A 27,968-nucleotide genomic window follows, 5' to 3' on the forward strand; every position below is an offset into this window, starting at 1 on the left:
GGATGGAATATTCAATAATCACAAATCTCCTTTTTGTTAAGAAATTATACACTATCTTTTTTTTTTTTTTTCTTATCTAAAGAGCGTATGCATTGCATGAGATTATATCAATACGAAATTTATAAGAAGGATCAATATATATATATATATATATAATTGATCCTATCTTTAAATATAAAATAATTATTATCATAATTCGAATCATAATCTTTCAATTGGCAAAGAAACAATCTTACTATTATCTCAAGATCTTCAATTTCTTCGTAACATTGGTCTAATGACATAATACTTAAAAGAGGTGAGAGACTTAAGTGCAATGAATAGATGAGACGATTAAGTCCAACGATACAAAGAGAGTCAAAGATCCAAAAACTCATACACTTAGTCCTCATTACCATTTACAATCCGATATCCTTGTTCTAAAATTTGTAATACACTAATCGTCGGCCATCAATATCCAAGAAATTCACAGTTTTTTATGATTATTATTAATCTATTTCTAATGCATAAAGGAAGATCGAATAAAAAGAAACATTTTGATCTAAAACAGAAAGTGATTTAACTAAAGAGAATAATGGTGTTCTTCTAACCGGATAGAGGTAGATCATAACAATGTAAATGTATAGTAAAATAAAATGATTGCATTGAGATAAAAATCATCCTCGATTCTTCATGTTACTAATTTGATAAGCACTATTTCCACTACTAAATAAAGAGTAGAGAAGAAAACTTCAAAATCTTTGAGCAACCATTATAGACAGATACAAAAAAACTTTCCACTAGAATGATGCTGAGACCTTTTTCACATTTAGTGGAAGTGCGTGCTACAAAAGGATATCTAATTGCAAGGCTGTCCGTTTCCCTATCTTCCCTAAATCCTCTGAATTAAGAGACATGAATAAAGGGAATATAAGGTGAAATAAAAAGGGGGAGAAAACCTAAAAATAGATGAATTAGGGCATCTATCATACAACCACCACTCCTGGATGAGGACCAAACACAAGACTAATCTCAAACTATCACCTCCTGGTGGGTTTAAATCGAACAATAACATGGAAGGTCAGCAGGATTTGTCAGCGTTGCAGATGATACGTGGCGGGGAGAGCAGGTGAGAAACCATATTCCATTGACCAACTCCCCTCTATTAATTTATCAGTTTTGGTCTTTGAATCCGCTTGAGAACTGTCAACTGCTACTTCGATCTCATCTCTATAGTCGGGGTGTGGAGACCGGAATCCCCTTTTCATCATCACAGGCAAAAATGTTTCTGTACAATCGGTTATCCAGAGCTTCCAGCAACTTCGGCAGCTCGTTGCCTCATCATCTCCATTACCGCAGCTCTTCGTCTGGATTCAGACTGCTGCTGCAACCTTCTCAAGTGTTCTCTCAGATCTCTGCAAATATTCGAAACAGGCAGTTAGTTAATTCAAGACATTAAAGTTTAAGACACTGTTTAAAAGGGAACAAAGAAGAAATCTAATCACCTGCAACGTGGTACATTGCATTCTGATTCTTTACAAGCTCGGGCATGGATTTGAAGAAGATACCACATCTTCTTACATAAAACACAACCTCCTGAAGCACGTATTCTGCATTGTATACCATGACGGAAAAGACCCTTAACTTTACGGCAGTTGGGATACTGGCAATGGGGATATCGGCACTGTGAGGCATGGACTAAAAGATCTAGCATCTTCCTAAGCTGCAATGCAACAGACAGAATTGGATTGAGTACATAATAAGCAAATAATTTAATGCATGCATATTGAATAGAAACCAAGACAACAATGACATCTTATCAGGCTCAGATAAGACAAAAGCAGGAGGGACGATAGGGAGGTCAAAAGCAACAGTCCACTGTATATAGAAAATTGACATTTTATCACTCTATATCCTTCCTATCGTTTCCGCATTCCCTCATAGAAAAAAGAAATGAAATGCAAAATATATTATCTTTTGCACCAAAGCATTGCCCTTTACCATAAGAAAAGCTTCAACGACCTTTTTGGTTTGCAAGATCAATGAATAAGCATCAAAAAACATGTTATAGGGACTGGTGACCAATTAAATTTTTACTAGGATCTCCAACTATAATAGCCTTACTTCAAACTACACGGTGCTAGCAACTTAACCCAGTGTTTTAACAAGCACTAGATGTCAATGTCTCAAAACGCTCGAGGCGTTAGGCGTTCACCTGAGCGAAGCGAGGTGCTCCCGAATATCAAATTTTAAAAATAAATGTCGAGATAGATAGATACCAACAACGGCGAACGAAGCTACAGACGGTGACGAACAAAGTTGCAGACGATGACAAACAAAGTTGTAGCAGCAGATGAAGTTGTCAATGACGACGACAGACGAAACATATGAAGGCGACAGACAAAGCATACAAAGGCGGCGAATGAGCAGCAATGTTTCGCTTCGTTGGTTTCTTTCACTAGGTCGGGAACACAAGGGGTGGTGGGTGTGTTAGGGTAAGTGATATTAGTTGGTTCGATTGAACCGACTTACTCGCCCAATCAAACGCAGGCTCAATCTCGCCCAATTTGGCTCGGGTGCACGTCCGAGGCACCTAGCTTGGGCTCAGGCGCGTGCCTGAGTGACGCTTCGTTGAAACACCTCGCCTCGAGGTGTTGTGAGGGCTCGGGTCTCGCCTCCTCTCACCCGAGCGCCTAGTCAAACGCCCAAGCACCTTTTGAAAACACTAACTTAGCCATTGGAAAAAGAATAATATGGAGATGGATATCTAACAAATTTTCATAAGTAAAGCAAAGACTTCTCAACCATACTGAGGCGTATTGGTCAGTAGGCACAAAATGACAATAGGGCACTGTTATGGGGCCTCGTACCATGCTGTGGGTATATGCCCACACATACTCACATGTGATTGGCTTACTTAATCAGCACATGCCCATGTTTGTACCGTCACAACTCGAACATGTTGTGTCAAACAAAAGCAATGAACCGATTAAACCAAAAAAGGTTTCAGTGCCAATACATGAAACCATGATCCTTAAACCACAGTTCACCAGTGTGGTGAATATACCACGTCATTCCTACATAATAAGAAGTGTCTCGACAATTTATGTGCAAAACCAAGCACCTTTGCTTGACTATATAATGCAAGTTTATCTAGTCCAAACATGGAAAATAAATTCTCAATATTGGATTCAAAACATAGAGTCTCACAATACTAAGATCCAAAATAGACTATGCAATCCAACTTGGATCCATAATCAGAAATTGGTAAAATCATACTAAAGCTGGATTCCAATTTCCAGTCATCAATCATGTAGGCTACACCTAGCTAAAGCTCATTTTTGTTGATTGGACCTAAACCAGATCTAAACATGCCCTCCTCTCCTCTCACACTGCACAAAACCATACAACACCCACCACTCTCCTCTCCACCAAATGGACCGCCCTCATCTTTTCTCCACCTAATGAACTATCTTGCTCTTCATAGCACATGGCACAGGCCACCCTCTCCCCTCTGCTTCATGTCACATGTAACATCAACCACCCTCCTTTGCTCTCCTCCAGCATGAACTCTCAGGGAAACTTGGATTTGATTCTAAGTGTGTCCCGGGCGAGTTGCATGCTTGGAGTTCCTCAATAAGGACTCGTTGTTCTCCCTCGTCCCCAATCTCCACAACTACTGCATCATTGCCATGTTCCTCAATTCCATGCCAAAACCCTGTCATTTTTCAAATGTGATCTTGCAAGTTTTTGCTAGTGTTGTTGAGGAATATGGCATTATATGTGAGCTTGTTTTGTTTATGAATCTAACTAGTATTGATATTACAATATGACTTGATCTGTTCTCAACCAACCAATTGGAACTTGCACACAAGTTGGGGTTTGGAGGACTATTACTACAGTAGATTATTTTTTTCACAGTATTAGTACTATATGCATGTGGTGAAGATTGGTGAAAAACCTTGACGCCACTACATATTTCTAGTTATTCAAAATTGCGTTCCTGTCTGAATCATCTAGCAACATTACTAAGAGCAACCAATTTTGATATCTAGGGGCTTTTTTAAATAGATGTTCTAATATATCTGCAACACGAGAAGAAACTGATCTAAAATTTTGTACAGAATGAATCAAATTTGAGGCCTATGGTTATTCACAGGTTACATATGAGTGTATTTTTCTTATATATACATTTTTTTTCAATATTCATTTAAACATGTAATTTAATAGGTTGACTTGATCCGTGTCCCACAGTTAGGCTGGGTTATTGCCCAGCCAGTTTCCAAGCCTATGATGGTAGCCCTAACTTCTCATTCAACCTTCTCCCATCTCTAGTGTCAGCATCTGATTCCATCTTAGAATTGCCCCATACCTCCACTCAAATCATTTCATGTGGCTTTGCCACCTATCAAAATCACTACCAACCTCCCATCACAACTTCACCTTGCACTGCTCTGCCTCCAACTTGGTGTCTCTAATCTCCACTATTCTCGGCACAGTTTTAAATCTGGGTCTGATGCTGATTTGAATAACCTATTGGATCAGTACAGTAACCATATATCAAGTAGTATATCAACTTGTAACAAATGTCATCATTATATAAAATAATAAGATAATAAACAGTATTGTACCAGCATCGAGCCATATCTTTGGATTTCAGTACCAGACTGGACTGGTAAATACTAGTTCATACATGCCGGTTTAACCAATATTTTAATCCCTAGCTCCCATGGTTTCCCCTCCCCATCTTACATCCCAGTTGTCAGAAAAAAATGCAGTCATAACCAATTGGTTTCCCCTCCCCGTCTTTACACAGCACAACACCACAGCACCATAAAAATAGTATTTACAAGTTACACCCAAGGTTCATCTCAAGCTCTTCCTTTCGTCCCACTCATGCACCAAGGCAATGACATTGCTTGTATGATCTTTTTTTTTTACTGAACTAATTGTTTCTTTGTTCCTTTGTTGGATTTTTCAACTTCTGCAACTATAGTAGGCTTTTCTTCATACATTTTGCTATCCAATAAATAGTAGACATATATAGCATATACTGTTCTTAGAGTGAAAAATAATCACCATACCCTTGCAAAGATGATGTCATACACATATATGACATGCCAGCTCAAGATTGAAAGAGATGGGACATCTTATGTAATTTTCATATCTGAAGATGTAATAAAGTTACCTGTAAAACTCGTTTTTGTCGAGCTTCTTTGTTTTGTGCATCACGATCAGCCAGTGATGGATGATTTGTTAATTTATGTGGATGATCAATACCACCTTCTTTCTGATAACAAGCATTGCATACATCAAAATCTGGACAACTTTCGCAACGCCAGCCTTGTCCGGTTTCAATGTCATGTTGGCAGATGTTACATGTTGTTACAAAGGCAGGTGCAGTTGGATTATGAAGGTGATATAAGACCATCATAGAGGAATGCTTGGCACGGCGCAGAGTGTCATACTGATAATGGTTTCCTTGACAAAGGCTCAAAAATGCTTGCCTGGTATCAAAAAACTCACTTTCTAGGATCTCATCCTCATCCTTTGTATCCAGGACCACATCATTTATTTCAATCTGAAAGTAAATTTTAGCAATATAAGTACTATAAATACAATAAAAAGCAAAAACAATATCAACCAGGATTCAGCTGTTTTGCAGAAAATCAGCTCACATATAAACAAAAAATAAAGGGGAATAGTAACTCACTGCACAAAGGACATGCTTCTCTCTACCAGTAACTGGATGTCTCTCCCTTTCCTCGAGTCTCTGTTCTGCTTCATGGCACCTTCAATATAGTAAAGATGGATCAATTTAACAGAATCCAGAGAATTCATTCCTTGAAAATGTTTTAGCGGAAAGTCAAAAATAAATACATATATCATCAAAACAGCTTATGAGTTATTTACACTGAGATGCTAATCTACTCCAATCTGTATATGTAATTGTTTACTAACCAACAGCTGTGGGTTTGCAAAGCTTAAGGTGCTTATTACGACTAAACTTTTGCGGTAGGTCCATTCCCAGATTCGGTCATATTTTCCTCTAATCAACTTGTCTATTCTAAACAGTGATTGAAAGAGGCGCTCGGGCGCTCGGGCGAGGCGAGGCGAGGCCCGAGCGCCTCACTAATGTCCCAGGCGACGCGCTTCAAACAGGCGCCGCCTGGGCGCTCGCCCGAGCCCATGCGCTGGGCGCTTCGGGCGAGCGCCTAGGTAAACCAAGTGACCGAACCAGGATTTTAGGTCTGGTTCGGTTGTTAGTTGGTTCAATCGAACCAATTAAACCGATATAACCCTTACCCAACCCTAACCCGCTGCCGCTCCCGATCTCACTGCTCGTCGCTCCTGCTCCCGCTGCCGCTTCTCGTCGCTGTCACCGCTCGCGCCTCCCGTGAGCCCTCCAGCTGCTCGCGCCTCCCGCGAGCCCTCCCAGCTGCTCGTGCCTCCCACGAGCCCTCCCGCTACTCGTGACTCCCGCTGCTAGCGCCTCCCGCGAGCCCTCCCGCTGCTCGCGCCTCCCGCTCCCTTTCCCTTTCCCGCCGCTGCTTCCCGCCGCTCTTAGATTTTCTTAATTTAATAGCATTTTTTATTTAAATTTTTAAATAATTATATTTATTAATTATATTATATATTTTTTATATTTTAGCGCCTCGCCTCGCTTCGCTCGGGCGAGCGCCTAGCGCCTCGGGCGTTTTTGGACCTTGGCGCCTAGCGCTTTTTAAATCACTGATTCTAAACTTGAACCAGTTTGGTTGGTCCTTGAGAACACTGAACAGCTCCAGTTGAGCTCCATACAAGCAATTCAGTTATGATTTTGACTAGGACAGCTTGAAAATAATTTTAGAAAGTTTTCATGAAAATTTTCAAGGTTGAGATGAATTCCTAAAGCCAATAGGAGAATAGGACAGCATATAGGATAGACTTCAATATTTTTAATAATTTTCAAATTAACTTTTCTCATTATTTTTTATAGACTACTATATTTAGTCCATGTGGTTTAGAGTTCCAACATTTTTATGGTAAAGGTTAGGCAAGTTACTTGACTATTCTGAGCTATATGTGGAGGACAACAGGGGATCACCAAAAAAACTAGCAGCATGTGTTTGTGTGAGAGAAAAATCAATAACCATTTAAAGCATCCTTAAAAACATGATTAATTAATTAATGCTATTAAATTAAATTAGTTAGAGAAATTAGTGTCATTCTTTTCTCACTCTCTTCAGTGACCCTTTCTCCTTGAATTGGAAAAGCACTGTACAATAGCAAGGACTTTGTGTTTTGACCCACCCTAAAAAGAGAATCATATCTTATCTATTGGTATGAGAAGAAGATTAATCTGACAATGTTTAGAAACGATTAATGAGGATTGGATCTCTCAACCACTGCAGAAGATGAAGAAAGTCACTCTCTGGGATGTGATGATCTTGTCGAGAGACAATTGCAAGGGAAGAAATATTTGTAGAACACTTGAGAAAGTTGAAGAAGGTAGGCATATCATCATCACCAATACATGACCTTCTTTGAGGTTGATTAATGAGACTACCACATTTGCTGTGTCAGCAAGACAAGACATCGAAGATGAGATCAGGCAAACACAATGCTATGATAATTTTTGTAACACACCCAGACGATAACCTGTAACTCGGACACCTATTCCGTTTCCTTCTCTCTATTCTGAAGTGACGCCTAGAGACCTCGACTCCCAGATCAATCAAAAGAACGCACTATGCAACCTTTGACCAGTAACTATCTGACACCATTTGAGTTCCACCAGCAGTTGTTCAATAGCTAAAAACACAATCATCATCTAAAAATTTATTTGAGCTTGTTTTGTTGCCTAAAGTAATAGCACATTGGAGCTAAATTTGACCATTAGATCAACAATTTTGGTCCTCAAGAGGCTAAAATCAAAGATAGTAGAATTTTCTTTTGTGAAGAAAATTTCCACCTACCTAAAGATCCTGAAGTCCACTAGAAATTGATTTTGTAAGAATTGAAAACAGTACCTTGAGCAGGATGATGTATAAGCTGTGATGCCTCTGAAACTTCCGTCAAAGCAAAAGAAGAACATGATGGATGATGCTAATCTACTTCTTCAATTTACAGGCCAAGTTTTGTGACATCATCATCTTACCATGACAGGTGAAGACAAAAGAGCAGATGAAAAAGATCAAGGAAGTTGCAATGTAGCAGGATCCCAGCCCTCCACCTTATAGCCTTGTCTGTATGTGTGCCTCTCATAGCTTGGGCTACAACGGACTAAGACCAAACTGAATCTAATCCATCAGATAACCACTTAAACCAGGCCCAAACATAGATCAACCCTTATTGGTCTGGTTTAAGCAATATGAACCCCCGGGCATTTGTTGACTCCAATTTGGGCTAGGACAGTTACATGAGGATTTCTAAACCCAAGGACCTTTAAAACCAATTAGATAACACAATAGCAAGTTAGGCTTTTCTACTTTTTGGTGATTTTTGGATTATTTTTCATCATTGCATTTTATTAAGTTATTATAGGAGGTCTATAGAATCTTATTTGTGTTGGAGTGCAATGTGGTTATATAAAAATATAGAAAAAATGTTACGACTAAGTTATTATAGGAGGTCTAATTTTTGGTAGTTGATTTATACACAACAAGAGTGATGCTTCTTTTATGTTGAACTTAGAACAAACATGGAAAGTCAGGAGTATAGCATAAAGTTCGTAAAAGCTAAAATGATATATTTTTTTATCATGAAAAACTAACTTCTACAACCAATTTATCATGCTAAAAAAATATTGATGTCAACTCTAAAATGATATATTCTATCACATTTTTAGTGAAGTGCATTAGGATTTCTTTACTCATCACAATCAGTTTTATCTATATGATTTATGTTTATTTTGGCTATCTTTTGTATTTATTTAATTACAAAATAATATATCATAACTGAAGCCATAGCTAGCACTATGCTCTGGAATATATGGTAAAACTTTCTACTAAATCAGTATCTTGGTTCATCTTGGTAACAATGTTCCATATATATATGATTGTCATTTTGACTAATTGATACCTTAATTATAATGCTTATACATGTAAGATGAAATTATTAACCATGCTAAACCTTCAAGACTTGATTTATTCCAATCCAAGCATAATGTTAGCTATGCCTTTAGTTAAGATATATTATTTGGCAACAAAATAAACATAAAAGATGGCCAAAATTACAGAAATTATCTAGATTAAACTGATTGTGAAGAGTGAAAAAATTTTAATGCACTTCACCAAAAAAATGATAGAACCTAACCATTCAGAGTCAGACAAATGCATCAATATTTTTTTAGCGTGGTAAGTTAGTTGTAGAAGCTAGTTTTCATAATAGAAAATTATATCTCAGATTTTATGGACTTTATGCTACAACATTCCATGTTTGTTCATGCTTAAACATAAAACGAGCATTATTCTTGTTGTGTAAAAATCGACTGGCACCAGAGTAGCAAAAATTAGAAATCTGTAGTTAAATAACCCCTAAACTCTTATTAACATCTCTTATATGTAAAGAAAAAGCCATTTGCTCCATGATTTTGATCAACAATAAATTAGAATAATATATGAATGATTCTTTGTAAAAAAATACTTACTTATCACAAATTTGGAAATTTTTACATTGGTTGCAAACCCATCGTGTCCCAGATACCATTAGTATACAGCAATGTGTGCAAGCATACTGCAAATGGACCATGATAAAATCTTCCTTCATCGGACATATGGTTTCACCAAGCTGTGTAAGATAAGAGGGGAAAGAAGAAAGGCAATCTCTTAGATATTTAGATTTCAATATAAAAGCATAAATTCTGGAAATAAAGAAGCACAAGATAGTTGTCATAAAAGATGACATCTACAATAAATAAAGTCTTTCCGTGATTTTCAAATAAATCAAATTTGTACATTTATGAAGTATGATAATGAGCATATGAGACAGATCTGATAAAACATGGAAACTTAGCATGATAGGTTGAAAGGTGATTTTATGAAGAACAATTCATGCCACCTCAGTAAACCAGACATTGGTCTCCTTACAAGTCCACTGTTGTGGAGTTAGGTATAAAGGTCAAAATACAATGAACACCAATCAAGATAGAAGGCCCAGACTAACAGAGCAGGACAGGGGCTATCCATTTTGCTTGCAACAAGGAACACCAATCAAGCTGTCACTTGAAAAGATCAGGAAGTACAACTATTGATTTCAATGACACAAGCAAATCTGTTGTTTTTTGTCAAAAAAAGGTAGAAAGGTAAGTGGAAGAAGGTGAGGAATGAGGACAAAGATAATTAAAGGAAGGAGCAAGCAACAACAAAAAACCTCCTTATTTGACAACAAAAAAAGAGACCATGCCTTGGACCAGCTAGATACATGCTCACCTAATGACTGACTATAAGAAGCATATTAGCAACACAGAGCTACAATTCCCAACCACTGGACTTCTACTTAAGAAAGACCCAAATGATCTTTTCCAACAAAGAATTAAAAAAATGATAAAAATAACATGGTTCATCTTACCGGTCCATACCGGTATACCGACCGACCGTCAATATGATACGTACCGAGCCATACTGATATACTGGTATGTACCGCGCATACCGGTCCCCTACCATATCGGTACATACTGCCTGTACCAAGCGGTACACAGCGTTACGGCAAACCTTAGAAAATAATGTGAAAGAGCCTAAAAAGAGTCTTCTCCAAAATCCAAAATGTGGCACTCGACCTAACCAACTCCAGGTACCCTATCTGAGCTTTTGTATCAACAGATCTTGAGAAAACAAATATTTCATATCTTGAATCATGGACAATCTGGTCAGAATACACTTGCAAAGGTATCAGTATGCCAGTTTACTGACCATACCAGTAACCTGATGTTTTAAAAAACTCTTCTTATTTTTTTCATGTTACACTGAAATGCATCATATTGTTCAGTTCAATTTGTAGTGGTGGCTAGGATTCCAGTACTGACATTGTTTCTGGTATTTAAGTCATTCTTGATTATCTGACATCCTATCCAACATCCAAGAAGACACAGAATGCATTTTGAATTAACCCTGATTACGAGTTGCACATGACTTTCACAAGAGAACACTTTGAAGAAACAAGTCCCACTCCCAAAAGAATTGTAACAGCCAATGGTAGGAGAAGAAATTACTTTATGCATCAGCAAAGCATCCTTGGAGGCATTCCCAGAAAGATCAGCATGACCAGCAGCTTTTAGAGCCCTTTTTGTAATAGTTTTTTTGGTTTTCCCTTTCTTTTGTTGCTTTCGATCATCTTCTTCAAGACGAAGTTGGTTGATCATATCCTCTGCTGCACCAGGCCAGTAGTCTCCGTCAAAATACGGCAGACGTGCTGCAGTTATCTTAGCCTTGCATTCCCCAGTATTCACAAAGAAATGATCGTAGAAATTAGTGACCTCAACAACTATATTTTCCTTGGCAGCTTTCCGAATCATAGATAGGTACCTGACACAAAAGGGCAAGGAAATAATGCATTAAAGAAAAGATTTCCAGGTCATAGAATGCTGGAAATAAAGTACAACATGGAATTTTATTAGAAGGCCTTAAATCTTACCATTCCCGAAGTTTGTCAGACTTTGGGGTTTTCTGAATCTCAGGATGGCAATAAAGGATATAGTCTTCACCCTTAAGAGGGGGACAAGCCCATATATAACAGCTAGTGAACCCACGTTTCTTGCAATACTCAAGATATCCTATCTAAAGGCATGAAAGCTTTTGATTATTCGATCATCAATTTTATAAAAGAACAGAAACCAAACGTTTACAGTAAGATTTCTAGGAATAGTAGTAAAGAAGGATATGGAAATCTAGAATTACCAAGATTTCGTGATAAACAAAAGTACGTAATGCTTCTCCCGTGACTGATCTCGTATCAGGCCTGAAGTATTTGACAGAGTCCAGATATGAAAGATATACTCTCCGCTGGTTAGGAAAAGAACATTCTGAACCAAATTCTTGAACGTACATTCCAAAGAGGCATACTTCTACACCTTCAATCTTCTGAAATAACAGTACAGCCTGGATAAAGAGTATGTGAGTACAAATCTGCAGGTTGCATGGCACCATGACTACTCTTGGCTCATCTTTTATGTGTCATTTTTATGTTTATGATCATACTTATCAATCATGATATATATTTTTTTAAAAATTTAATATTCGGAAGCACCTCGCTTCAGGTGTTTTGGCACCTGGTGCTTTTGAAAATACTGTAGTAAGCCAATTTTTTGCTCCAACTTCTATTGTTACATGACAATAAAAATAAAAATATATAATAGCTTATGCTAATTTCTGACAGTATTTAACTTTTACCTTGGATTTATATGGAAATTCCTTTGGGTAATTTTCCTCCTGAAATATCTCTAAAAAACGCTGCTTCACTTCCAGCTTTTTGTCAACAGATGATACAACTCTGACTACAAGTCCTTCTGCCCCTGGCACCTGAAATTAATTATGAATTAATATTGACTTTTAAAGTAACCAAATCAGCAGAAAAAATAAATTAAAATTGGGGACCATTGTTGTCACCATACGTACGTAAAATATACTGAAAGAGGAGTAGAAACCAAGTTCCATCAGGATAAACAAGTTAACAAATAGATCATCTATAGTCAAACTAGGACATGCTTAACATGTTCATAAAGATTTAGTTGTCAATTGTATAATCTAGCATATCAACATAAGTAGTTGCATAACATTCAGAATTAAGTGGATATGTTTATGAACAAAGCCTAAAAATCAACTAAAAGTTCCATCTTAATAAATAACTGGGAAAACCACAGAACCAAGCAAACATGAATCTGCCAGCAGAGCTTACCTATACCAATAATTCCGGAAAAAAAATCTAAGTATTTTACTGCATCCTATATAAAGTCATAACAACAATCGAAAGCAAAATACATACTCTAAAATGGGTTAAAAGTAAAAAAAATTGTATAAATGTTGATGGTATAGTTTGAACGTTCTAATCATGGTATAACAATTTGCACCCATTTTCCAAAAAGGGGCTCTCACTTCAAGAGAGGTAGCATAGCTCTAGGTAATAATTACTGGATCTTTGACTTGAGAAGCCTTCAAATTGTGGAACATGAAAACTAGATTACTTTCCTTCTAAAAAGGACCAGATTACTATAGTGCCAGTCATCACTCAAAAAAATGTTAACTGCAGAAGGTATATAAAAAGTCTTACCAAGTATATGGAGCAACAACATATAATTCCAAACCAAAAAATTAGTTACAAACTAAATTCTCAAATTAACTAATTTTTTTATTGATCTTCTACAAGTTTATTATTCATATAATATTGTGCTCATAACAATATCTATTCTGATCACTGGATCACAAATCTCCTGATGCCTAAACTGATTTTCCTAGTCGCAAAGGCATTTGACCTTGGCAAAATTTGCAGTGTGGGATATAACTTAGCACCATGAATTTAACTATGATTTATTTAATGTCAAAACAACAGTTTCTGCAAATTCCACAAGAAAAGTTAAAATCTACAAATAATTTAAGCTTCTATAAGAGCAAAAAAATTACATATCAGACAAAAAAAAAATCCCTGCAAAGAAACTCAGTCAAAAAACTGACCAGCAGTCAATAAGGTAAGAAAAAGATTACTAAAGTGTTAAGTAGCAAGTTCCTTTGGAAACACATAGGAATAAGCATCTAACCTAAGCAATCTAGGAGAATGAAATTGACTAGTAAGAACAGAATAGGACTCCTTTAAATATGTTCTAAGTTTCAAAGAAGGCTCAAATTTTCAAGTTGTAGCTGAAGCAAGTTAGCTACTAAGTACATATCTTATGATAATATAAAAGAAACCTCAGATTTTCTGCTAATGACTGACAAAAGGCAAAAAAGGAAAGCCCCATTATGCTTTGATTGCCTCGATAATGTTGAAGGCCAAAAAGTTGCACCAATGACATATTATTCTTCCCACAAGATGCAAGATACAAAAAGAATCAGTCAAATAAGCTACAGCTGATTGGTTAGGGTGTATGAACTGCGAACCATCACCTAAAGAAAGGAGACCTAGGGAACCAGCTTAAAGTACCTACAGCTCTAGCGATATAACATATTTCCTTTTAGCAAGTAAAATAGCATAATGATCATGTGCTTGTATACACCAATGTCCTCTGGTGATCAGCTTGTAATAGCATATAGAATGTCCAATCATCACCAAAATTGTAATGGCAGATAACCTGATGTAGCAAGAATTCAAATATGTATCAATCAGCACAGCTAAATCAGTTATATCCAACGAAATAGAATCGAGGTTCCTAAAGGCAAATAGTTCAAAACAGATTGACAGTGAAAAGATCTCATCAGTGTCTATTACAGTACTTCATAGTTGTAGACCAGATAAGGATGTTATGACGCTATGGTACTTACTGAAGAGCAACTGCAGTTTGAATTAGTTTGCAGTTCCAACTTTGCATATTGATCATGAGACACATTTTTATTTAGAATAAATTTCTAGATTATGAGTTCCTTGAAGTTAAATTTGCTTGATATTTGTTCAAGCTGCCAGAGAACGGCAGTGGACATGTTATCTACACTTCGACATAGCATACTGAATACATTTTGGTTGGTTCATGAAAACAAAACAAAAGAAACAATGATTAATTTGAACCAATATGGAATTAAAAGATTGAACATAAAAAATCAAAACACAAGCAGGCTTTCATCAGTTTTAAAACCAGTGAATTTCATTCTTAACACAAAGAGCTGTAGGCTGAGTCATGAAGGCATAGGTCCAACTGGCTAACAAAAAAACTTGACCAAAAAATGAAATAGCCAATCTAGACTTAGAGGATGTGTTGACATGTTCTAGTGTACAACCTTGCACTGACCTAAAAAGTCTCTTGTTTAGTAAACAGAAAGCATCCTTACTATTTTAGAAGTTACAACTGAAATTGTAGCCCTGAAGGAGAATTACTTTCACTTGTGGAACTCAATTTGAAAAGCTAGTTTTCTTGATGGATTAAATTTGTGAGGCAAGAATTTTGTGGCAGTAAAAACATGTTTGCATAAGACTTCTGATCCAACTGATGTGTGTTTGAAATTTTTATGAGCTGTCTCTACCATTTAAATTTTGACTTGGAAGTAAATTCCAGTTCCTAGTATCTCTTTCAGGCTTCTCCAGACTGAATATAATTTAGTAAACAACTGAAGAACAGGAGAATATGCATAAGTTATCAGAATAACCTCCTCTAAGTTTTTGCCAAGCTGTCGAGCTCTCTCCATTCTCTCTAGCTTGAGCCGCTTAAAGAGCCTCTGTTCTATGTGATCACTGAGGATTGTTCTTGGCATATCTTTTGCACCTAAAACAGCACTTTGAGGTAAGGGCTTCCACTCACCTCTGTCAATCTCTTTTACACAGCAATTAGGGCAAGTGTATTCAGCCTGCCCACCCTCATTTCTTCGACCATTAAAGAGAGCGCATATTTGATGTTGCCAAACTTCACATTTATCACATTGCACCCACTGCATGAAATATAAACAAAAAGCATTTTAGCTTTTTAAAACCATCAACCAAGCCAAACTAACAATTCCCAAAAAGATAAAAATAAATCAAAGTAACACATCTAAAAAAAATAAACAAGAAAAAAGATTTATAGGAAAATTTTACCCATTCTTCTGTTTCCTCATCATTTTTCTTCTTTTCAAGCTTTGTCTTCTGAAATGTAGAACCTTCAACTTCTATAGTCTCACCGCGAGCCTCATTATAGCATGGAACACAGAAGTAGTGTCGGGTCTCACCACTTCCAAGTGTATAGTATGTAGCATTCCGCTTTATCCTTGCACCACATATGGAACAATATATTGGGGGTGGATCGAAGGTAAGTTTTTCTACTGCACAAAGCTGGCATGAGTTCTCACTCATTGAATGTTCCCTTGCTTGATTCTTTTCAGCTTTGGCCTTACTCTGCAAGTATAAAAAGAAGGCCAACAAAATAAGCAACACTAATGCTTCTTATATCACCTCACACAAGTAAAAAACAACGACCATAGATATGCCAACATAACTAAGAAAACAGAGAAAGCTTCTGAGAATTCATAGTATGTCGATTTGTTTAATTGGTAAATGGAAAAATATAAAGATAAGAAAAAAAATGTGTGCATGGTATTTATAGATTTTAAAACTTGGGATGAATCAAAAGGAGAGTCACGTAATAAAAGACAGAGTAATCACCAGTTCTAGGACTGTAGGTAAAGCACCTAGAAAGTTTCATAAACATACAGTTGATATAAAGATCAGTTTTAAGGTCTGACCTTCACTGGTAAAAAAGGACTTACTCCACCTATATAGAATAGACCTTTATGATGAATGTTGTTTGTTGATGATATTTTGTTTTCCTTAAAGAGAGATCAGCTGGAACTAATTTCAATATAACTTATAGAAATAAATGTGAGAAACTAAACATTTTATACTAAGAGTAGGACTAAAAATATGAGACAATTTTAGCATGCTTGGAAAAAAGTTAGGAAGGTAATTTACATAGATGGCCAAGAAGTTCTTACATGTAAAAGTTTTATACATCTAGGACCTATTGCTCGAAAAGAATGAGAGACTGATGAAGATATATTTCATAAAGCAAAAGTTGGGTGTTGTAAAGAAATTTTGTGTGATCATCTTATACCCCTTAAATAAAAAGGAAGTTTTAATAAGGTAGTTGTAACTTGTAAGACTACTCATGTTCGGTAGATCAGAGTCTCGAGCAATTAGAAAACATGTACAAAAAGTTAGTATAAGATAAGAACCTTGAGATAAATAGGTGGTATACTAGAAAAAAAGAATTAAAATATTCCAAAAAATAAAATGGGTGAGACCTGCTTAAGATGGCATGGACATTTTAAATAGACCTATAGTTGCTCGGGGTCATGATTTGATGAGATGATTCTGCTAGGATTAATGGTGCGAGAAAAAAAGAAAACCTATGAAAACCTTATTATATATAGGAAAAGAGCTTTAACTGCCTTATCTGGGAATGTTGCCCTACATAGTCTTCAATGACAGGAAAAAGAACTTGTAGCTGACCCCATATAGATTATATTAGTTTTTTTCTAAAATCAATCAAGGACATGGATGCTTTTGGTTTTAAATTTAATTATAAATCGTATATAATGAAAATAAATAATGAATTTCATCTCTTATTCTTTATTCAAGTGGATATAACAGAAAATCTAGTTTAAAAATTTAAGCCTCTATCACAAAATGAGTAAGCAATCTCATGATTCTTATTTGTGTGAGAGCAAGTACAAATAAGGTGTCAACTATTCAGTAACGAAGTCACTAGCTCCATGATGAGTCTTCATATTCAGTGATCCAAAAGTTTAAGAATGAATCAACTCAGCAAGTTATGGTACAAGAATGAGAAAGCCACAACAGGAAAGAGTAAGACATTGAACATTATAAAAAATATTTTTTGACTCTTTCTGAAAAATAACAAGAATAATGACACAAAATAGAAAACATTTCTTGTAGAGGGAAGGGTCAATGTGAAGGCTTTACATTGATGAAAACTCTGAAGTCTTTTCTTGACAGAACGAATATTGCAAAAAATATGAGTTTCACACTGAGATCCAAATGCAATTGGGATGAAATCACTCAATCGACATTCTCCCAGTAAGCAATTCACTTAAGAAAAGACGAAAACCCTGCCACCAAGCACTCATAAGCCAAAACCCACTGTGTTGATACCATTTTTTCTTCCTCAAACTCTCATCACCAGTTGGCTGCTTGGGCATGAACGGACCCCCATCAGAGACCACTCTGGTGACGAGTGTTTCTATTTGTAGAAACATAGAGATTCCAGCCCTCCATTTAACTGCTTGGCTCAGTGTTCAATTGAGATACAATCATCTGATACATGGCTGCTACCACATCAACCGGCTCATTTCCCATTCTTAGCAGTGTCAATAGGCAAAGGTAGCATCACCACAGCAGTATAATGCATAGTAACTTCATAATTTATTTCCTTATATATAACTCCCAAGTCCAAATTAAAATTGAAAAATAGGCTAACCAATTGCCTAATAAGCTAAGATTTAGTTGCATAGATGCAGTGTGAGATAGTCTTAAACTGAAGCAAGTCAAGGCAATCATTGTTATAGATTAATTGGAACTTCTTACCCGTAATCTATCTTCTAGTGTTAGTTGTTTGGAGGCTAATAAAGAATCTTGTTAGACTCTTATAGAAACTGGTATTAGCTCAACAACAACAAAACTGTAAGTCCCAACTATTTGGAGTCGGCTACATAAAGCTCTTGCCGCTGTTAAGATCTATAAAAAATCATATGTTTGATTAACTTTAGAGTATTTAAATCTTTATTTATAGTTTCCATAAAGTGCTTTTTACGTCTTTCTCTATCTCTCCTCATACCACTAATATTAATCATTTCACCTCTACTAACTATCCCATCTGTAGGTCTCCTAAGCACATGTTCATATCATTTTAAACGATTTTCTTTGATCTTATTCTTTATCGAAAAGGTTCCTAGTTGTTCGTAAATAAAAATATTTTTTTTCTCATCTTTCCTAGGAGCTCCACACATCCATCTCAATAACACAAATTCTTTGTATATGTTGCTTCTTAACTTTCAAATACTTAGATTCATAAAGCATTGTTGGTCTCACAACTATGTTATAAAATTTTTCTTTTAATCTCAAACATACCCGATGATCACATAAGACTCGTGACGTCCTTCGCCATTTTAACTATCATGTTTTTACTATATATATATATATATATATATATATATATATATATATATATATATATATAATATAATATATTCATCAATCTCTCCATCTTGTTGAATAATTGATCCAAGATATCTAAAGCTTTTACTTAAATTAACTTCTTGTCTATCCAACTTAACTATATTCTCCTATCTATTCTTAGTATTACTAAAATTACATCTCATATATACAGTCTTAGTCCTACTAAGTTTAAAACATTTAGTTTCTAAGAATTGACTCCATAGCTCAAGTTTATAATTAATTTTACTTAGTCTTTCATCAGCTAAGACAATATTATCAGCAAATAACATACATCAAAGGGTCTATCATGTAAATAATTAATAAATTCATCTATTATCAATATGAAAAAGTACGAATTTAATACGAATCATTGATGTAATTCTATACTAATAGAAAATTCACTAGACACACTCCCTATAGTTTTTAACACTAGTAGCTATATTATCATATATATCTTTAATAATCATCAATATAATTAGTGGATACATCTTTCTTTTTAAAACTCACCATAATAAATCTGTAAGAATTCTATCATAAGCTTTCTTTAAGTCAATATAAACCATATACAAATCTTTTTTTTCGCCATATACTTGTTTTAATAAATAAATAACTTCTATGGTTGATCTTCCAAGTATAAAATCAAATTAATTTTCAAATATATTTGTTTCAAGCCTTATCCTACTTTCGATAACTCTTTCTTAAAATTTCATAATATGGCTCGTGATTTTAATTCATTTATAACTAGAACAATTTTGTATATCACCCTTGTTCTTGGAAATTGACAATAAAAACTTACTCCGTTCATTAGACATATTTCTGAATCTCATAATTTTATTAAATAAACTAGTTAACTAAGCTACTCCTTCGTCCCCTAAACTTTTTCAAACATCAATAGGGATACCATCAAAACTCACACTCTTTAGCTATTTTCATCTTATTAAAAATGCCTTTTACTTCACTAGCTCTAATTTATGAAGAAATTTATGATTATTCAATCTACCACTATTATTTATCATTAAAGCTAAGTCTTATGTGGAATATTCATTAAATAATTTATAAAAATAATTTCTTCATCTATTGAGAAATTGAAAAATTATACGTAAAAAAATGCATGTGATGGTTCTTGAGCAGAAGGATCCTTTCGAAGAACCAATAAATCATTTATCTCCCTCTTTTGGATATTTCATGCCTACTTCCAACCTCCATCTTCCGGCCATCACACTTTTTCACCCATTTCTTTCACTCCTTTATTTAAAACTTACAATATTTGTTGTCCCGACTCCCAATTATAAAACTGACATCAAGTATTGAAAATTTTCTTCTACAAATCAAAATGGAATTGAGAATTAATTTTTAATGAAAAGGCTTGCCACCAGATAGAATCTTTCACTTGAAACATAACCAATTAGAGTAATAATGAAATCACAAGCCAATTCCAAATTCCAATTATTCTCTTGACCACTAAACAATATTCACGGTAGCATATCGGTCAAACATGGTTTTTCTGTAGACATTTTAGTCCACCAACCAATACAGACTCAAAATCCCAAGCAAAAGTGTAAAGCCAATCAAGCATCCAAGGAAAATTATGCATATAATACAAATACAAGAATTGTAAGTATAGACAAAAAATCTATTTATTATATAATTCATATTAGATATCTAACAAAGAAAAGGAGAAAAAGAGCTAGATCATAGCTAGAAAAGAGAAAAAAAAAAAGATCATCATATTTTTGTAATATGGGATTTCTAACCAAAAAGGTTATAGAAATTTTCTTAAATCATTATAAAGCTTATAATAGCATAATGTTTTATATGTCAGAAAGCTAACCTGACCAACCCATTGCCTCAAACTAACAATATGCTCCCTGATTTGCTCCGGAGTGAACAGCTCCATTAATGAAACACCTTTAATTTTTGGTTTCCCTGATTTACTTCCAGTTGCTTGATCAGTTGGCTGGTCACTTTTTCCGTGTTTAATCTCAATTCTTACCTGATCCATCTCTTCTTTAGCCATCATATTTTCTTGCTTCATATTTTCTTGCTTGACATGACAATCAATGCAGTCAGAGGCACCATAATCCATATCAATTTTTGTATTTACATTTCCACTGAAGCCCGTGCCAACAATTGGCAAGTTTTCTTGTCCAGAGATGACACATTGATCATCCTTTGCATCAACTGTCTCACATTTAGCAGACATGTTCATGTCAGTTTGTTTACAGTTCTGAAGTTGTGCTTCATGGGAGTCATAGGGCTGGTCTCTAGAAATAAGTGAGACTGGAGATGTTTCGTTTTTGGGAACAAGAAGAGGTAAATGTTCAATCTTCATGCGCTTAGGCACAGATTGTTTATTTGAGGTTTCAACAAGCACTATGTCAGTCTTGGCTTTACTAGTGTTCGCCTCTGTCTGGCTCCCTGAACCAGCATTAGACAAAGCATGAGCACTTTTACGAGATGCTGCCATATAATTACGAACAGAAACACAGACAGGGCAATCAACTGCTCGGCAATTACGGAAATGGCGAAGAAGCCCCTTAGAAGCTGAACATCGTGCATATCCACAAGGCTCACTATTGCAGCTGCGCATATGAATTACCAACTCTTGAACTATTGTGCAATTAATTTCTTGACATTGACCCTTTGGTGCAGGACACCAACGAGCATGGTGCAGAAACAACAACCACCTAATTTGCCTCACATAGTTTTGTTTATTTATAGGTTGCTCAGGTCCACAAGTCAGTCCTCTAGAAAACTGTGGTGCAATAGCAAAAGAACCAGTGATACATCTCTCAAGGGAGACGTGAGATTGTTGAACTTCATCTTGCCCTATTGTTTTCTGACAAAGTTCCAGAGGTTGTTCTTCATTTGAAAGCTTATCTGTCATTTGTGCTTTTTGGAGTGGTTGAATTTGGTGCTGAACCCGAAGGTGTTCCTCCCCTTGTGATCCACTGGAGAGGTAGTTGACCTCATTTGCAAACTCATTAGCCAGTTGATTTGGATGCATCACCTGATGTGAACCCTGTGAAACTGGGACATGAAGAGCTTGAGAACCAGATAAATGGTTGAGAAATTGAGCAATTTTAGCTTGACCTTCATGACACTGAGATTGTAATTCTGGAAGTTGGATCCGCTGTGAAGCTTGTGACTCGGATTGGGTTACAAGCGCAGGCCCTGCCATTAGCTGCTCATCAAAAGAATTTACTGAAGTCTGTCTCAATGAATCATGTTTTAACATAAGTTGGTTCTGCTGATGCTGTTGCTGATGCTGTAACGGACATTGATTTTGAATGAACTGTGAATAAGGCTGATTAGGTTGTTGTTGTGATTGCTGCACTGGTGGTTGAGATTGTGGTAAATGCTCATTTGTTAACTGTGACGCAAGTGAGGAATCAATTGTATGGGACCTTATTTGTGCATACTGCAGGCTTGAATTTGTTCTCAAATTTGAGTGCGAGTTTCCAGCATTGAGGTTATTCATGGCAGATAAAACAGATGCACTAGGGCCACGAAAGATATCCGAACCTGATACATCAACTGCCTTCATTGCATATCCACCCCCTCCCACAGGCAACACTTGCTCAGATGATGACACTGTACAAATTTAAGCACTGTTCTATAAATTTATAATAATATACTAAATTGAACGTAGTAGATGCAGTATATTAGCAAGCATATAAAACTACAAATATCAGAAGTCTACATGAAAATAACTCCAGAATCCTTATAAGGAAATCAAAATTAAATATTCACACTATTAAAGTTGATATAAATACTCCAAAGTACCTTCATATATGAGAAACATAAAATTTGAAGTTCATTTGCCCATCCATTAACACATCCAAAAGTGAAGTTTGTAAATTTTATTATATCATTTAACTTGTGCACCACTTGATGGATAGGTACATGGATTTAAAATCTCACAGTTTCTTGTACTGGGGCACTTCTAGAGGCTGTTAAATCACATCAATGGTTGGGTCCTTGGCTTTTGGGTCAGTAATAGGTTTTTTCCTGATGAGATATATAAGCGAATAGACAAAATGAAATAAACTGAAAATATTTCTGAAGCGGAAAAAGCCTTGATAGAAAGCAGGGCATCGACAACATTACTTGGCATTCTTGGTTGGTTAGCCTGCTGTGTAGGCTTAGAAAGACCACTGCAAGGCACCGTCTTCAGTAACCCCTCTGACACTGCCAGCCTATTTAGCTGCATGTTACTTCCAATTGACCCCAAACCACCATTCATGATTCCATTGGACAATCCATGGGAGGCAGCCTTCTGCTGAATATTGGACCTAAATCCAGCATCAATTTGTCCTCTGAAACTATGTGCTACATGGCTGTTCTGGTTTCCAACAAACTTTTTTGGTTGCTGTGTCTGTGAAGGTATGGTAGACTCACAGCTTGAAAAAGCAGTTGCATTAGAAGATTCAGTGTTGACTGATACTGAATGTGGATTAATGAATCCTGGGGTTGGAATCATCTGACTGGATTGTCCTGGTATGCTGGCAGAACTTATTGAGGGCATCATAATACTTCCACCTGAACCAAGAGAAAAATTGGTAGCTTGCTGCTGATAACCATTGCAAACTGGAGAGCAAAATAGATCCATCACCATCACTGACAAGAAGAGGCAAAAAAAATCATAATTGGAAGGAGGTATACAAATTAACTTACCATCTGCAGCATTAAATGAAGCATTGACATCAGCTTGACCATTGGCAGTTGGTTGTAAACTTCGCATGTTTGTTGCGGCTAGACACCCCATACTAGAACCACTGGCCGTTGGGTTTTCCACCGAATGAGATATTATAGAATGAGTGCTGCCACTGTGTGGTATACCAGGCGTCGGTATCATTGTTCCAAGGGTAGAAGAAGATCTAATTTGATGTGATGTGTGTTGTCTGTTGCTAATGATATTCTTTATTACTGAGAAAAAGCGATTTTCATCTGGCTCCGAGACCAAATTCAAATATTCATCCTGATCAAAATACAGGATTTAGAGACCATCCAAGAATTAACATAGGAATAAAAAGAGTAAAAATGTAAAGTTCCCTCAACAACTGTTAGCCCTTTAAGCATAAAGACAATAAATGGAATCCAACAACTAGAAAAACTGCAAACATAGGCAAACATCTTAAACTGAAACCCTTGTGGTACATTGAATGGTACACTGATTGAAGAAAAGATCTTTTGTGAAGCAAAAAACAATACCCTTGTCACACCATCTCTGAACATTCGTTGCTCCAAACGCATTACTATTTCCTGTATCTTATGCAGCCAGTCACTGGAACCACTATGATTTCTTCTTTGAAGTATATTGTAACTGCAAACAATGGAACATTTCAAACTAGTCATAATATATTACACTAAGAGAGCTTTAGATATTCTACAGTATTACAGAAAGGTTCTACAATTACTTTATGCTTCAGTGCTTCTAAAAGATTAATAAACATGTTTTCTGATTCTAGGAAGAATTCAGATGAATGATCCACAAGCCCCGATACAACACATACACCAGATATAGTTGGTTCCATCTATTGAAAACAAATTGAATTGATGAAAATTATATTAAAATGGATCGACTCAATATCTAAAAGCATATAGTCTTGTTAAGTTTCAGTCAATATGACACAGAAATAGAAAGGGTACAAGTAGAAGTTTCAAAACTAAAAAAATACACATTTAGAACCACATTATCTTCTCTTATCAGTACAATGATTTTCTAAATTTTATGTAATTTGAGGAGAATTAATACTTAAAATAACAGGCCTCAAAAACATATGATAGTGCAGCCAAAATTGCAAAAAAATTGCCAGATGCACACACAAGGCTCTCTCGCTCACATGGTTTCAAACAGACATAAGCGCTCAAGGAAGCGGACAAATACATTCAAGTGCAAGAAGGTAGCAGCATATAATGAACTCTTTCATTTAATGAACCATCAATCCAGAAAAAAAAAATTATGATATCACTACAAGATTATAACAAACCATTTTTCACAAACTCCACTGTCTGTGCTTGGATTTTTAAAGACATATCTTATCCACGAAAGGAAAGACCAACCTAGTTCTTATCTGAAAGTCAAAGAACCACAATCCATCTTTAAAAGAATCTAAACTAGAAAAGTTCTTATTGCTGAAAGAAACACATTCATCATGATCAAGAATATATATTTTTACAGATGAAGTGGCAAATATGATGTTGTAAATTTCATTACAAATTACTACATGGCCTTTGCTCTAATTTAAAAAGGTGCATCTTAAGGATCTTTAGTTCTTAAAATATTTAATGATTATCTCCATAAATTTTGAAGAGCAGCCCGTCTTTGTATACAGGTGATAAGAAATTGCTGAGGTGGTGGCTACAAATTAAAAAGTGAAGAGAACCATAGCAAAAAAGTTTAAACCTCCAATAACATGCAGGTGATGGTGTCTTGATATGATCATAGATATGCATAGTGTGGTTCTATGACTTGTACATTTACAAGTTTCATTTTTTGTCCTTCCTTGCATTAACACAGTTGCAACTATCACCTAGTATGGTTTGTTATAAAAGAATAAAGACCATATCATAAACAGTTTAGAGTCTTACAAATCTTGAATATGATAAATATCACATTCTAACTTGTGGCAAAAGCTTAAACAAATAATAAAATACATTAGTTAACATGTAAACATAACCAGTTAGGACCTTACACTAAAAGATTCATCATGAACTAAAAGTAATGATCCCATTTGATCTAGCTCCAGAGTTGGAATCACATCCTTCGAGGTCATTTTAGTCCACATCATACGAAATTCAAATTGTTGGATTTAAACATCCAGATAGCAGTCAATAGATACTATTGATGTTTACAATTGCTTGCAAATACCATGTACACCCTGTGCTATTTTTTGATGTCAATCTGCTGAAATGTTACAGAAGTTCTGACAACATAAATGGGACACTTCCAATGACAAAATGATTAAGTGCTTTATCTTAAATCCGTGGCAAGTTAAACACGTATAAGATGCATTAATCACCTTAGTTACCCAGGTTAATAAACAACTCTGACCAAGAAGGCGTGCTCATTATAAGTTCAAAAGGAAGTGATAAATGTCAAGGTGATAAAACAACTATCTTACATCTTCTGGCGCATAGTTCTCCGGACTTGAATAAGTTCAGGATCCATAGTTCGAGGATCAAGATTCTGCATCTGGGACGTCACTGAATTGCTGATCTGCTGGGGCAGACCAGACATTTGCGTGCTAGCTTGAGAAGACATCTGTCCAGATATATGAGTATTTGCATTCATGGTCCTCCTCCCTCTTCATGCAAAGGTACGATGTGTGCCGAGCAGTCAAACACTCCAGTGCCAATCCTAAAATGAGATAAGGAGGAACAACAAAAACCGCCCACTACATTTTTGCTCGTGCCATAGCTCCTGCTACAAATGGACCAATCAACATCCAAAACTTACATAAAAAACCCTCGAATCAAAAGGAATGCAAGAATTAAAAATATATATACACACGGTGAAAGAAATCAAGAGCACCGCCTTTTCTTATTCTTCTTCTTAATAGGTATCCTTAGTCCACCTGCAGCTAATAGAAACCGAAATCTTGTTGTTCAACCAGGAAATTAATCAGAACTCCCCCAATTCTACACCCACAACAACAGAAGGAGATAAATTTAGTCACGAAGAGTGAAAATCATGTTAGTAAAAGAAGCAACAAGCAGTAAGCTGCCGGACACGATGAAGTCCTTATGTGATATGACCCGCCAAAAACAATCTCAAGCTGATCATGTTCCCGCATTTTGCGATGAGATTAGATGCCAAAGAGGACAAAATACCGGAACTCCAAGAACGGACTCAAACCCTAGCCAACCCAGAACCGACCGTCATCATCCCTGATCGCGAGGAAACAGGGACTGAAAGAAGCAACAAGTCTAGCAAACTAACCTACGGGAGACCCAGAGCGCGTTCGAGCGCGGGAGGCGGGCCTCGAGGGTTCGATTTCGAATGCCCGGCTCACCAATCGGAGATCCCGCGCGTCCGGGATTGGGGGCAACAGGTGAAGAGGCGGAATCGGATTCAGGGGACCACCCCTTCTTGCCCTCCGATTCTGCAAGACAGTACCCAATCCGAGCAGGCCGGCGCGGCCTCTCGTCCTCCTCCTCCCTTCTTCCTCGCTGATCGTGCGGGCAGCGTCGGGAGAAGATTCGCAGCTTCGACTCCCTCCCCGCTTCGATTTCCACTTCTCCCCTTTTTCGCCTCTCTCTCTCTCTCTCTCTCTCTCCCCTGTCGCTGCTGCGGCCGGTTTAATCCGTCGCGCTCCGGCCCGGCCGAGAGAGCACGCGGCGTGAATCGAGGGGTCTCTGCGTGCGACGCGATGGGCCGGCGGAGCGCGCCCGATCCCTCCTCCCCGGGCCTGATGTCCGTAGTCTCGTCCAATTCGCTCACCGCTTTGACTCGCGTGCGCAGTAATCAACGTGATTTGTGGTGCTTATGATCCGAAGACGGTCAAACGCTATAGCTACGCAGATAATATATATATATATATATATATATATATATATATATATATAAAAGACTTTCGAATCTCGTTTTCAAATAAATAAATAATCTAATCATAAATAAATAAATCTCGTTTTCATCATTTTTATCTTTTTATTTAAAAATAAAAAAAGCTTAAAAATAATTTAAATACGAAATAAATAGAAGATAGGATATAAATAAAAGAAGTGATTGATTCAAATAACAACAAAACGCCTTCCATTTTGACGTATGAATTATAATTGAAGATTCTGATGTCGATTGATTCTAAAGTTGATGATTGCGTCGTTAATGGGAGTTTGGCCTCTGCTCTCTGCTGTTTGACTTTGTTGTTGATTCCTCACAGGTAGAGGTTGGTTCTAAGATCCCAAACTGCTACCGTTATCCGATACCAAGGAAGGAAAACTGAGCTTTTTGTGGAAGCAGCACATGTCAAAAATATACTTTCATCTCATGATTGCATGCAAGCTATTACCAAAATAAATTAATTTGCAAGTAATTTACTTTCATCTTGACACATTAATTATATAGTAAGGTATTAAAATCTCAATAAGCAAATAGAAATTTGATATAAATATTCTAAAACTCATAAAATAATAAGTATAGGCCAAAATGAACTTTGAGG

General features: G+C 36.3%; 1 protein-coding gene across 12 annotated transcripts; it reads right to left on the reverse strand.

Moving 5' to 3' along the window:
- Nucleotides 1-717: 717 nt before the first annotated feature.
- LOC103983978 (probable histone acetyltransferase HAC-like 1) lies at nucleotides 718-27,294 on the reverse strand. 12 transcript variants are annotated; one of them, XM_065108075.1, is made up of 19 exons: nucleotides 26,750-27,294; nucleotides 26,570-26,666; nucleotides 26,321-26,448; nucleotides 25,932-26,230; nucleotides 24,019-24,130; nucleotides 23,482-23,785; nucleotides 22,915-23,394; nucleotides 20,636-22,398; nucleotides 15,670-15,966; nucleotides 15,246-15,524; nucleotides 12,348-12,476; nucleotides 11,856-12,056; nucleotides 11,593-11,735; nucleotides 11,171-11,483; nucleotides 9,611-9,750; nucleotides 5,693-5,771; nucleotides 5,168-5,560; nucleotides 1,485-1,702; nucleotides 718-1,394 (listed from the first exon to the last, which is right to left on the reverse strand). In XM_065108075.1, the coding sequence occupies exons 4-19, from the start codon at nucleotides 26,099-26,101 to the stop codon at nucleotides 1,280-1,282; spliced, it is 5,136 nt and encodes a 1,711-aa protein (XP_064964147.1). In that variant the 5' UTR covers nucleotides 26,102-26,230; nucleotides 26,321-26,448; nucleotides 26,570-26,666; nucleotides 26,750-27,294; the 3' UTR covers nucleotides 718-1,279. The 12 variants fall into 12 exon arrangements, with proteins under 12 accessions (XP_064964147.1, XP_064964148.1, XP_018681909.2 ...); XM_065108076.1 differs by lacking the exon at nucleotides 26,570-26,666 and having other exon boundaries at nucleotides 26,321-26,390; XM_018826364.2 differs by lacking the exon at nucleotides 26,570-26,666 and having other exon boundaries at nucleotides 25,932-26,233; nucleotides 26,321-26,390.
- Nucleotides 27,295-27,968: the final 674 nt, after the last annotated feature.

This window comes from Musa acuminata, chromosome BXJ2-5, assembly GCF_036884655.1.
Source record: "Musa acuminata AAA Group cultivar baxijiao chromosome BXJ2-5, Cavendish_Baxijiao_AAA, whole genome shotgun sequence".
Classification (NCBI taxonomy): domain Eukaryota; kingdom Viridiplantae; phylum Streptophyta; class Magnoliopsida; order Zingiberales; family Musaceae; genus Musa; species Musa acuminata.